The following is a 13,264-nucleotide window of genomic DNA, read 5'->3' as shown; positions in this document are numbered from 1 at the left end:
GTGTGGTATTATGTGTATAAATGCATTACTAATGTGTTGCGTTATGGGGGTCATTCCGAGTTGATCGCTCGCTGCCAATTTTCGCAGCACAGCGATCAGGTATAAAAACGGCAAAACTGTGCATGTGTATGCACCGCAATGTGCAGGCATGTCATACAGGTACAAAGAGGATCGTTGCTGTCCTATGGATTTAAGAAAGAATCCATTCGCACAGCCAATCGCAAGGTGATTGACAGAAAGAGGGCGTTTATGGGTGTCAACTGACCGTTTTCTGGGAGTGTTTGGGGAAAACGCAGGAGTGTCTAGGCATTTGCAGGGCGGGTGTTTGACGTCAATTCCGGCACCAAAAAGATTGAAGTGATTACAAGGGATGAGTAAGTCCAGAGCTACTCAAACTGCACAAAATGTTTTTGCAGCTCTCCGCTGCAAAGACGTTCGCACACTTGCAAAGCGAAAATGCACTCCGCCCGTGGGTGGAGACTATGCTTTTGCACGGCTGCTAAAAGTAGCTAGCAATCGATCAACTCGGAATGAGGGGCCATGTGTATAAGGTTCTCTACTGTGGGGTGTATTGTATAGAAAGGGCACTACTGTGTGGTCTAATGTGACTAACGAGCAATATGGTGTAGTGTAATGTGAATAAGGAGCAATTCAGTTTGATGTAATGTGAATAAGGGACACTACTGTGAGCAGTAATGTTTATAAGGTAAAGTGGTACTACTGTGTGATGTAACGTGAATAAGGGACACAATCGCATGATAAAATGTGAATAAAGTAGCAGTACTGTGTGGCGTAATTGAATTAAGGGTACTATTGTGTGGTCATGCAACTTCTTAGCAAGAACACACCCATTTTTGGACTGTTCCTATTTAAAATATAGGGGAAAGGAACACCAAAATGAGGCCTGCTATGGTTGAGAGGTGATAGTGCTGGGAAAGGGGTGCAGGGTAACTGGCGGAATTAGCAGCTGTGCTTGGGGGCACCAGCCAAAATCTTGCCTTATGCATCATATTGGTTAGGCCTGGCTCTGCCTGGGGGTCTCCCACCAGGTACTGGCTCGGCCACACACTTTATAGCTTCAAAGATCGGACGAGATTGGGCATATACAGACACACAGGGGACAAACGAATAATCTTTCGCTGTTGTTCGGAATGTGTAAAGATTATACATATTTAGCTGTATAAAAATACTTATGTTTTGTATTTCCTCCCTTGATATTTCAGCAGGAAGACCCTTATTTGACATGGACCCCGTCACAATTCTTCTGTCCGCTGTGGTCATCCTATTTTTGACCTATGTGTATAACAATCGGAAACAACACAAGTACAAGAATTTCCCTCCAGGGCCGAAGCCTTTGCCTATCATTGGGAATATACACATGATCGACATGGCAAATCCTCATAAAACATTTATCCAGGTAATACAGGACTTCTGCTAAATGGCCAATAGAGGATTTTATGTCTGTGATTAAAATCAGAATCAGAATCAGCTTTATTGGCCAGGTGTACTCACGTACACTAGGAATTCTTTGTGGTACAATGCATTGCCAAGCAGCAACATGGAGGACAAAAAAAAAAAAAAAAAAGTAGCATACATTACAAACATTACACATATGAGTTCATACTGCACATATGCAACTGTACAGTAGACATATTATACATTTAAGACTAAAAACTAAGGCTGCTTGGCAGAGCAGCACCGAGGCAGCCATCCGCGGCGCCAACTAGAACTCACACAAAGCACATAATACAGAAGATTTAAGCATTACATCAAAAGATAAACCACACAGACAAAGACACAGAAGGAATAATGCATGATTGGTGTAGGCATTTTGAGTAATAACCTCCAGGGGTTGTGTATTCCACCATCACAAGGCACCAAGTGCGGCAGCCATCTTAGGCGCACTGCGTAGGATTACCCACGGTGGAATAGTCCACCCCTAGAAGAGAACACAAAATGGGGAGATTGCAGAGTCCTTAAGTTCAGAGTAGGGTTCCAATAGAAACATCAGGTCCACACATTTTTCATCCCATCCACAAGCACACCAGATAAGGCAGCCATGTTGGGCGCACTACAAGGTTACACAGAGGGAGATGAGCCATACAGGGGCCAAATGCATGTATGGGAGAACTGACACGTGTGTAGGCGTATGCTATACCCTGCATGGAAAGATCCAAATGAAGCACACCCCGCCCACAGGGGAACCACCGAGGCAGCCATGTGGGGCGCACTGCATAGGTTACTGCTGGCAGGGTGTGCAACCGATGGAGGTACACATTTACGGGAATAGCACACAGTGGGGTGGAAGTATCGTGTAAGAAGAAAGAGAAGAGAAAGACACATTTGCAGGGAAAAAAAAAAGCTGTACTAACATTATTTTGTGAAAAAGATAAATGTCTTGGTCTCATGAGAGCAGTGCGGGTGGGTGTGAGAATGTGGGGTGCACACTAATGTCCAATGGAACTGACCCAGCAAAGTCTGGTCCTGATGCGCACGTCCCTCAGTTCCCTGCTGAGCTTGGGGGTAGTCCTGGGGGCAGTCATGATGTTCTTGGACACAGAAGTAGTAGGAATTGGTTCTGGTGTTCTCATGGCAGAGGTGAGGACAGGCCGCATAATGTTCCAGATTTCTTTCTTGATGCTGTTCAATGTTTGTTCAACTGTTTTTTTAACTGTTCATTTTCAAAACGCTTAGAGCAGGAACGCTTTGAGTATTGGAACGCACAGCTGACATGCACAGCTGTGCATGGTTGAAGTTAAAGAAATACTATGGGAGATTGACCCAACTACAGCTGAGGCATATGTTCCACCAATCAAAGGTGTTACATTACACACTGATTGATTAAACAAACACCAGCCCAGTGAGCCTTAATTAAATATGCGGCACTGACCAAGCTTGAAACACAGGTATTTTACATTACAAACAAAAGCAAAAATCACAAAAACTGTCTAACAAATGATTTGAACATACTTTTTTTAAAATATGGAAGTTTCGAATAGGTGCAGATAGCAATAGCCAGATTACATGGGGACATTTGAACATACCTGAGGATGAGAAGAAAAGGGAAGATGATTAAGTTCAGTCCAATGCAGGAACTGTTTTTTTAACTGTTCATTTTCAAAACGCTTAGAGCAGGAACGCTTTGAGTATTGGAACGCACAGCTGACATGCACAGCTGTGCATGGTTGAAGTTAAAGAAATACTATGGGAGATTGACCCAACTACAGCTGAGGCATATGTTCCACCAATCAAAGGTGTTACATTACACACTGATTGATTAAACAAACACCAGCCCAGTGAGCCTTAATTAAATATGCGGCACTGACCAAGCTTGAAACACAGGTATTTTACATTACAAACAAAAGCAAAAATCACAAAAACTGTCTAACAAATGATTTGAACATACTTTTTTTAAAATATGGAAGTTTCGAATAGGTGCAGATAGCAATAGCCAGATTACATGGGGACATTTGAACATACCTGAGGATGAGAAGAAAAGGGAAGATGATTAAGTTCAGTCCAATGCAGGAACTGTTTTTTTAACTGTTCATTTTCAAAACGCTTAGAGCAGGAACGCTTTGAGTATTGGAACGCACAGCTGACATGCACAGCTGTGCATGGTTGAAGTTAAAGAAATACTATGGGAGATTGACCCAACTACAGCTGAGGCATATGTTCCACCAATCAAAGGTGTTACATTACACACTGATTGATTAAACAAACACCAGCCCAGTGAGCCTTAATTAAATATGCGGCACTGACCAAGCTTGAAACACAGGTATTTTACATTACAAACAAAAGCAAAAATCACAAAAACTGTCTAACAAATGATTTGAACATACTTTTTTTAAAATATGGAAGTTTCGAATAGGTGCAGATAGCAATAGCCAGATTACATGGGTACATTTGAACATACCTGAGGATGAGAAGAAAAGGGAAGATGATTAAGTTCAGTCCAATGCAGGAACTGTTTTTTTAACTGTTCATTTTCAAAACGCTTAGAGCAGGAACGCTTTGAGTATTGGAACGCACAGCTGACATGCACAGCTGTGCATGGTTGAAGTTAAAGAAATACTATGGGAGATTGACCCAACTACAGCTGAGGCATATGTTCCACCAATCAAAGGTGTTACATTACACACTGATTGATTAAACAAACACCAGCCCAGTGAGCCTTAATTAAATATGCGGCACTGACCAAGCTTGAAACACAGGTATTTTACATTACAAACAAAAGCAAAAATCACAAAAACTGTCTAACAAATGATTTGAACATACTTTTTTTAAAATATGGAAGTTTCGAATAGGTGCAGATAGCAATAGCCAGATTACATGGGGACATTTGAACATACCTGAGGATGAGAAGAAAAGGGAAGATGATTAAGTTCAGTCCAATGCAGGAACTGTTTTTTTAACTGTTCATTTTCAAAACGCTTAGAGCAGGAACGCTTTGAGTATTGGAACGCACAGCTGACATGCACAGCTGTGCATGGTTGAAGTTAAAGAAATACTATGGGAGATTGACCCAACTACAGCTGAGGCATATGTTCCACCAATCAAAGGTGTTACATTACACACTGATTGATTAAACAAACACCAGCCCAGTGAGCCTTAATTAAATATGCGGCACTGACCAAGCTTGAAACACAGGTATTTTACATTACAAACAAAAGCAAAAATCACAAAAACTGTCTAACAAATGATTTGAACATACTTTTTTTAAAATATGGAAGTTTCGAATAGGTGCAGATAGCAATAGCCAGATTACATGGGGACATTTGAACATACCTGAGGATGAGAAGAAAAGGGAAGATGATTAAGTTCAGTCCAATGCAGGAACTGTTTTTTTAACTGTTCATTTTCAAAACGCTTAGAGCAGGAACGCTTTGAGTATTGGAACGCACAGCTGACATGCACAGCTGTGCATGGTTGAAGTTAAAGAAATACTATGGGAGATTGACCCAACTACAGCTGAGGCATATGTTCCACCAATCAAAGGTGTTACATTACACACTGATTGATTAAACAAACACCAGCCCAGTGAGCCTTAATTAAATATGCGGCACTGACCAAGCTTGAAACACAGGTATTTTACATTACAAACAAAAGCAAAAATCACAAAAACTGTCTAACAAATGATTTGAACATACTTTTTTTAAAATATGGAAGTTTCGAATAGGTGCAGATAGCAATAGCCAGATTACATGGGGACATTTGAACATACCTGAGGATGAGAAGAAAAGGGAAGATGATTAAGTTCAGTCCAATGCAGGAACTGTTTTTTTAACTGTTCATTTTCAAAACGCTTAGAGCAGGAACGCTTTGAGTATTGGAACGCACAGCTGACATGCACAGCTGTGCATGGTTGAAGTTAAAGAAATACTATGGGAGATTGACCCAACTACAGCTGAGGCATATGTTCCACCAATCAAAGGTGTTACATTACACACTGATTGATTAAACAAACACCAGCCCAGTGAGCCTTAATTAAATATGCGGCACTGACCAAGCTTGAAACACAGGTATTTTACATTACAAACAAAAGCAAAAATCACAAAAACTGTCTAACAAATGATTTGAACATACTTTTTTTAAAATATGGAAGTTTCGAATAGGTGCAGATAGCAATAGCCAGATTACATGGGGACATTTGAACATACCTGAGGATGAGAAGAAAAGGGAAGATGATTAAGTTCAGTCCAATGCAGGAACTGTTTTTTTAACTGTTCATTTTCAAAACGCTTAGAGCAGGAACGCTTTGAGTATTGGAACGCACAGCTGACATGCACAGCTGTGCATGGTTGAAGTTAAAGAAATACTATGGGAGATTGACCCAACTACAGCTGAGGCATATGTTCCACCAATCAAAGGTGTTACATTACACACTGATTGATTAAACAAACACCAGCCCAGTGAGCCTTAATTAAATATGCGGCACTGACCAAGCTTGAAACACAGGTATTTTACATTACAAACAAAAGCAAAAATCACAAAAACTGTCTAACAAATGATTTGAACATACTTTTTTTAAAATATGGAAGTTTCGAATAGGTGCAGATAGCAATAGCCAGATTACATGGGGACATTTGAACATACCTGAGGATGAGAAGAAAAGGGAAGATGATTAAGTTCAGTCCAATGCAGGAACTGTTTTTTTAACTGTTCATTTTCAAAACGCTTAGAGCAGGAACGCTTTGAGTATTGGAACGCACAGCTGACATGCACAGCTGTGCATGGTTGAAGTTAAAGAAATACTATGGGAGATTGACCCAACTACAGCTGAGGCATATGTTCCACCAATCAAAGGTGTTACATTACACACTGATTGATTAAACAAACACCAGCCCAGTGAGCCTTAATTAAATATGCGGCACTGACCAAGCTTGAAACACAGGTATTTTACATTACAAACAAAAGCAAAAATCACAAAAACTGTCTAACAAATGATTTGAACATACTTTTTTTAAAATATGGAAGTTTCGAATAGGTGCAGATAGCAATAGCCAGATTACATGGGGACATTTGAACATACCTGAGGATGAGAAGAAAAGGGAAGATGATTAAGTTCAGTCCAATGCAGGAACTGTTTTTTTAACTGTTCATTTTCAAAACGCTTAGAGCAGGAACGCTTTGAGTATTGGAACGCACAGCTGACATGCACAGCTGTGCATGGTTGAAGTTAAAGAAATACTATGGGAGATTGACCCAACTACAGCTGAGGCATATGTTCCACCAATCAAAGGTGTTACATTACACACTGATTGATTAAACAAACACCAGCCCAGTGAGCCTTAATTAAATATGCGGCACTGACCAAGCTTGAAACACAGGTATTTTACATTACAAACAAAAGCAAAAATCACAAAAACTGTCTAACAAATGATTTGAACATACTTTTTTTTAAATATGGAAGTTTCGAATAGGTGCAGATAGCAATAGCCAGATTACATGGGGACATTTGAACATACCTGAGGATGAGAAGAAAAGGGAAGATGATTAAGTTCAGTCCAATGCAGGAACTGTTTTTTTAACTGTTCATTTTCAAAACGCTTAGAGCAGGAACGCTTTGAGTATTGGAACGCACAGCTGACATGCACAGCTGTGCATGGTTGAAGTTAAAGAAATACTATGGGAGATTGACCCAACTACAGCTGAGGCATATGTTCCACCAATCAAAGGTGTTACATTACACACTGATTGATTAAACAAACACCAGCCCAGTGAGCCTTAATTAAATATGCGGCACTGACCAAGCTTGAAACACAGGTATTTTACATTACAAACAAAAGCAAAAATCACAAAAACTGTCTAACAAATGATTTGAACATACTTTTTTTAAAATATGGAAGTTTCGAATAGGTGCAGATAGCAATAGCCAGATTACATGGGGACATTTGAACATACCTGAGGATGAGAAGAAAAGGGAAGATGATTAAGTTCAGTCCAATGCAGGAACTGTTTTTTTAACTGTTCATTTTCAAAACGCTTAGAGCAGGAACGCTTTGAGTATTGGAACGCACAGCTGACATGCACAGCTGTGCATGGTTGAAGTTAAAGAAATACTATGGGAGATTGACCCAACTACAGCTGAGGCATATGTTCCACCAATCAAAGGTGTTACATTACACACTGATTGATTAAACAAACACCAGCCCAGTGAGCCTTAATTAAATATGCGGCACTGACCAAGCTTGAAACACAGGTATTTTACATTACAAACAAAAGCAAAAATCACAAAAACTGTCTAACAAATGATTTGAACATACTTTTTTTAAAATATGGAAGTTTCGAATAGGTGCAGATAGCAATAGCCAGATTACATGGGGACATTTGAACATACCTGAGGATGAGAAGAAAAGGGAAGATGATTAAGTTCAGTCCAATGCAGGAACTGTTTTTTTAACTGTTCATTTTCAAAACGCTTAGAGCAGGAACGCTTTGAGTATTGGAACGCACAGCTGACATGCACAGCTGTGCATGGTTGAAGTTAAAGAAATACTATGGGAGATTGACCCAACTACAGCTGAGGCATATGTTCCACCAATCAAAGGTGTTACATTACACACTGATTGATTAAACAAACACCAGCCCAGTGAGCCTTAATTAAATATGCGGCACTGACCAAGCTTGAAACACAGGTATTTTACATTACAAACAAAAGCAAAAATCACAAAAACTGTCTAACAAATGATTTGAACATACTTTTTTTAAAATATGGAAGTTTCGAATAGGTGCAGATAGCAATAGCCAGATTACATGGGGACATTTGAACATACCTGAGGATGAGAAGAAAAGGGAAGATGATTAAGTTCAGTCCAATGCAGGAACTGTTTTTTTAACTGTTCATTTTCAAAACGCTTAGAGCAGGAACGCTTTGAGTATTGGAACGCACAGCTGACATGCACAGTTGTGCATGGTTGAAGTTAAAGAAATACTATGGGAGATTGACCCAACTACAGCTGAGGCATATGTTCCACCAATCAAAGGTGTTACATTACACACTGATTGATTAAACAAACACCAGCCCAGTGAGCCTTAATTAAATATGCGGCACTGACCAAGCTTGAAACACAGGTATTTTACATTACAAACAAAAGCAAAAATCACAAAAACTGTCTAACAAATGATTTGAACATACTTTTTTTAAAATATGGAAGTTTCGAATAGGTGCAGATAGCAATAGCCAGATTACATGGGGACATTTGAACATACCTGAGGATGAGAAGAAAAGGGAAGATGATTAAGTTCAGTCCAATGCAGGAACTGTTTTTTTAACTGTTCATTTTCAAAACGCTTAGAGCAGGAACGCTTTGAGTATTGGAACGCACAGCTGACATGCACAGCTGTGCATGGTTGAAGTTAAAGAAATACTATGGGAGATTGACCCAACTACAGCTGAGGCATATGTTCCACCAATCAAAGGTGTTACATTACACACTGATTGATTAAACAAACACCAGCCCAGTGAGCCTTAATTAAATATGCGGCACTGACCAAGCTTGAAACACAGGTATTTTACATTACAAACAAAAGCAAAAATCACAAAAACTGTCTAACAAATGATTTGAACATACTTTTTTTAAAATATGGAAGTTTCGAATAGGTGCAGATAGCAATAGCCAGATTACATGGGGACATTTGAACATACCTGAGGATGAGAAGAAAAGGGAAGATGATTAAGTTCAGTCCAATGCAGGAACTGTTTTTTTAACTGTTCATTTTCAAAACGCTTAGAGCAGGAACGCTTTGAGTATTGGAACGCACAGCTGACATGCACAGCTGTGCATGGTTGAAGTTAAAGAAATACTATGGGAGATTGACCCAACTACAGCTGAGGCATATGTTCCACCAATCAAAGGTGTTACATTACACACTGATTGATTAAACAAACACCAGCCCAGTGAGCCTTAATTAAATATGCGGCACTGACCAAGCTTGAAACACAGGTATTTTACATTACAAACAAAAGCAAAAATCACAAAAACTGTCTAACAAATGATTTGAACATACTTTTTTTAAAATATGGAAGTTTCGAATAGGTGCAGATAGCAATAGCCAGATTACATGGGGACATTTGAACATACCTGAGGATGAGAAGAAAAGGGAAGATGATTAAGTTCAGTCCAATGCAGGAACTGTTTTTTTAACTGTTCATTTTCAAAACGCTTAGAGCAGGAACGCTTTGAGTATTGGAACGCACAGCTGACATGCACAGCTGTGCATGGTTGAAGTTAAAGAAATACTATGGGAGATTGACCCAACTACAGCTGAGGCATATGTTCCACCAATCAAAGGTGTTACATTACACACTGATTGATTAAACAAACACCAGCCCAGTGAGCCTTAATTAAATATGCGGCACTGACCAAGCTTGAAACACAGGTATTTTACATTACAAACAAAAGCAAAAATCACAAAAACTGTCTAACAAATGATTTGAACATACTTTTTTTAAAATATGGAAGTTTCGAATAGGTGCAGATAGCAATAGCCAGATTACATGGGGACATTTGAACATACCTGAGGATGAGAAGAAAAGGGAAGATGATTAAGTTCAGTCCAATGCAGGAACTGTTTTTTTAACTGTTCATTTTCAAAACGCTTAGAGCAGGAACGCTTTGAGTATTGGAACGCACAGCTGACATGCACAGCTGTGCATGGTTGAAGTTAAAGAAATACTATGGGAGATTGACCCAACTACAGCTGAGGCATATGTTCCACCAATCAAAGGTGTTACATTACACACTGATTGATTAAACAAACACCAGCCCAGTGAGCCTTAATTAAATATGCGGCACTGACCAAGCTTGAAACACAGGTATTTTACATTACAAACAAAAGCAAAAATCACAAAAACTGTCTAACAAATGATTTGAACATACTTTTTTTAAAATATGGAAGTTTCGAATAGGTGCAGATAGCAATAGTCAGATTACATGGGGACATTTGAACATACCTGAGGATGAGAAGAAAAGGGAAGATGATTAAGTTCAGTCCAATGCAGGAACTGTTTTTTTAACTGTTCATTTTCAAAACGCTTAGAGCAGGAACGCTTTGAGTATTGGAACGCACAGCTGACATGCACAGCTGTGCATGGTTGAAGTTAAAGAAATACTATGGGAGATTGACCCAACTACAGCTGAGGCATATGTTCCACCAATCAAAGGTGTTACATTACACACTGATTGATTAAACAAACACCAGCCCAGTGAGCCTTAATTAAATATGCGGCACTGACCAAGCTTGAAACACAGGTATTTTACATTACAAACAAAAGCAAAAATCACAAAAACTGTCTAACAAATGATTTGAACATACTTTTTTTTAAATATGGAAGTTTCGAATAGGTGCAGATAGCAATAGCCAGATTACATGGGGACATTTGAACATACCTGAGGATGAGAAGAAAAGGGAAGATGATTAAGTTCAGTCCAATGCAGGAACTGTTTTTTTAACTGTTCATTTTCAAAACGCTTAGAGCAGGAACGCTTTGAGTATTGGAACGCACAGCTGACATGCACAGCTGTGCATGGTTGAAGTTAAAGAAATACTATGGGAGATTGACCCAACTACAGCTGAGGCATATGTTCCACCAATCAAAGGTGTTACATTACACACTGATTGATTAAACAAACACCAGCCCAGTGAGCCTTAATTAAATATGCGGCACTGACCAAGCTTGAAACACAGGTATTTTACATTACAAACAAAAGCAAAAATCACAAAAACTGTCTAACAAATGATTTGAACATACTTTTTTTAAAATATGGAAGTTTCGAATAGGTGCAGATAGCAATAGCCAGATTACATGGGGACATTTGAACATACCTGAGGATGAGAAGAAAAGGGAAGATGATTAAGTTCAGTCCAATGCAGGAACTGTTTTTTTAACTGTTCATTTTCAAAACGCTTAGAGCAGGAACGCTTTGAGTATTGGAACGCACAGCTGACATGCACAGCTGTGCATGGTTGAAGTTAAAGAAATACTATGGGAGATTGACCCAACTACAGCTGAGGCATATGTTCCACCAATCAAAGGTGTTACATTACACACTGATTGATTAAACAAACACCAGCCCAGTGAGCCTTAATTAAATATGCGGCACTGACCAAGCTTGAAACACAGGTATTTTACATTACACACAAAAGCAAAAATCACAAAAACTGTCTAACAAATGATTTGAAAATACTTTTTTTTAAATATGGAAGTTTCGAATAGGTGCAGATAGCAATAGCCAGATTACATGGGGACATTTGAACATACCTGAGGATGAGAAGAAAAGGGAAGATGATTAAGTTCAGTCCAATGCAGGAACTGTTTTTTTAACTGTTCATTTTCAAAACGCTTAGAGCAGGAACGCTTTGAGTATTGCAACGCACAGCTGACATGCACAGCTGTGCATGGTTGAAGTTAAAGAAATACTATGGGAGATTGACCCAACTACAGCTGAGGCATATGTTCCACCAATCAAAGGTGTTACATTACACACTGATTGATTAAACAAACACCAGCCCAGTGAGCCTTAATTAAATATGCGGCACTGACCAAGCTTGAAACACAGGTATTTTACATTACAAACAAAAGCAAAAATCACAAAAACTGTCTAACAAATGATTTGAACATACTTTTTTTAAAATATGGAAGTTTCGAATAGGTGCAGATAGCAATAGCCAGATTACATGGGGACATTTGAACATACCTGAGGATGAGAAGAAAAGGGAAGATGATTAAGTTCAGTCCAATGCAGGAACTGTTTTTTTAACTGTTCATTTTCAAAACGCTTAGAGCAGGAACGCTTTGAGTATTGGAACGCACAGCTGACATGCACAGCTGTGCATGGTTGAAGTTAAAGAAATACTATGGGAGATTGACCCAACTACAGCTGAGGCATATGTTCCACCAATCAAAGGTGTTACATTACACACTGATTGATTAAACAAACACCAGCCCAGTGAGCCTTAATTAAATATGCGGCACTGACCAAGCTTGAAACACAGGTATTTTACATTACAAACAAAAGCAAAAATCACAAAAACTGTCTAACAAATGATTTGAACATACTTTTTTTAAAATATGGAAGTTTCGAATAGGTGCAGATAGCAATAGCCAGATTACATGGGGACATTTGAACATACCTGAGGATGAGAAGAAAAGGGAAGATGATTAAGTTCAGTCCAATGCAGGAACTGTTTTTTTAACTGTTCATTTTCAAAACGCTTAGAGCAGGAACGCTTTGAGTATTGGAACGCACAGCTGACATGCACAGCTGTGCATGGTTGAAGTTAAAGAAATACTATGGGAGATTGACCCAACTACAGCTGAGGCATATGTTCCACCAATCAAAGGTGTTACATTACACACTGATTGATTAAACAAACACCAGCCCAGTGAGCCTTAATTAAATATGCGGCACTGACCAAGCTTGAAACACAGGTATTTTACATTACAAACAAAAGCAAAAATCACAAAAACTGTCTAACAAATGATTTGAACATACTTTTTTTTAAATATGGAAGTTTCGAATAGGTGCAGATAGCAATAGCCAGATTACATGGGGACATTTGAACATACCTGAGGATGAGAAGAAAAGGGAAGATGATTAAGTTCAGTCCAATGCAGGAACTGTTTTTTTAACTGTTCATTTTCAAAACGCTTAGAGCAGGAACGCTTTGAGTATTGGAACGCACAGCTGACATGCACAGCTGTGCATGGTTGAAGTTAAAGAAATACTATGGGAGATTGACCCAACTACAGCTGAGGCAT

The 13,264-nt window shown here is 39.1% G+C and overlaps 1 protein-coding gene across 1 annotated transcript in view; it reads left to right on the top strand.

Annotated features, from left to right (window-relative positions):
• The first annotated feature begins 1,240 nt into the window (after positions 1-1,240).
• The window catches only part of LOC134911117 (cytochrome P450 2K4-like), an 85,006-nt gene continuing 72,982 nt past the window's right edge, over positions 1,241-13,264 (top strand). Inside the window, exon 1 of the mRNA XM_063919487.1 lies at positions 1,241-1,417. Within this exon, the coding sequence (XP_063775557.1) occupies positions 1,244-1,417 (174 nt within the window). The 5' untranslated portion in view covers positions 1,241-1,243. The remainder of the gene's footprint in view (positions 1,418-13,264) is intronic.

Source organism: Pseudophryne corroboree, chromosome 4 (genome assembly GCF_028390025.1).
Source record: "Pseudophryne corroboree isolate aPseCor3 chromosome 4, aPseCor3.hap2, whole genome shotgun sequence".
NCBI lineage: Eukaryota > Metazoa > Chordata > Amphibia > Anura > Myobatrachidae > Pseudophryne > Pseudophryne corroboree.
Note: the sequence above shows the minus strand (reverse complement) of the source record. Positions and strands in the feature narration are given on the sequence as shown.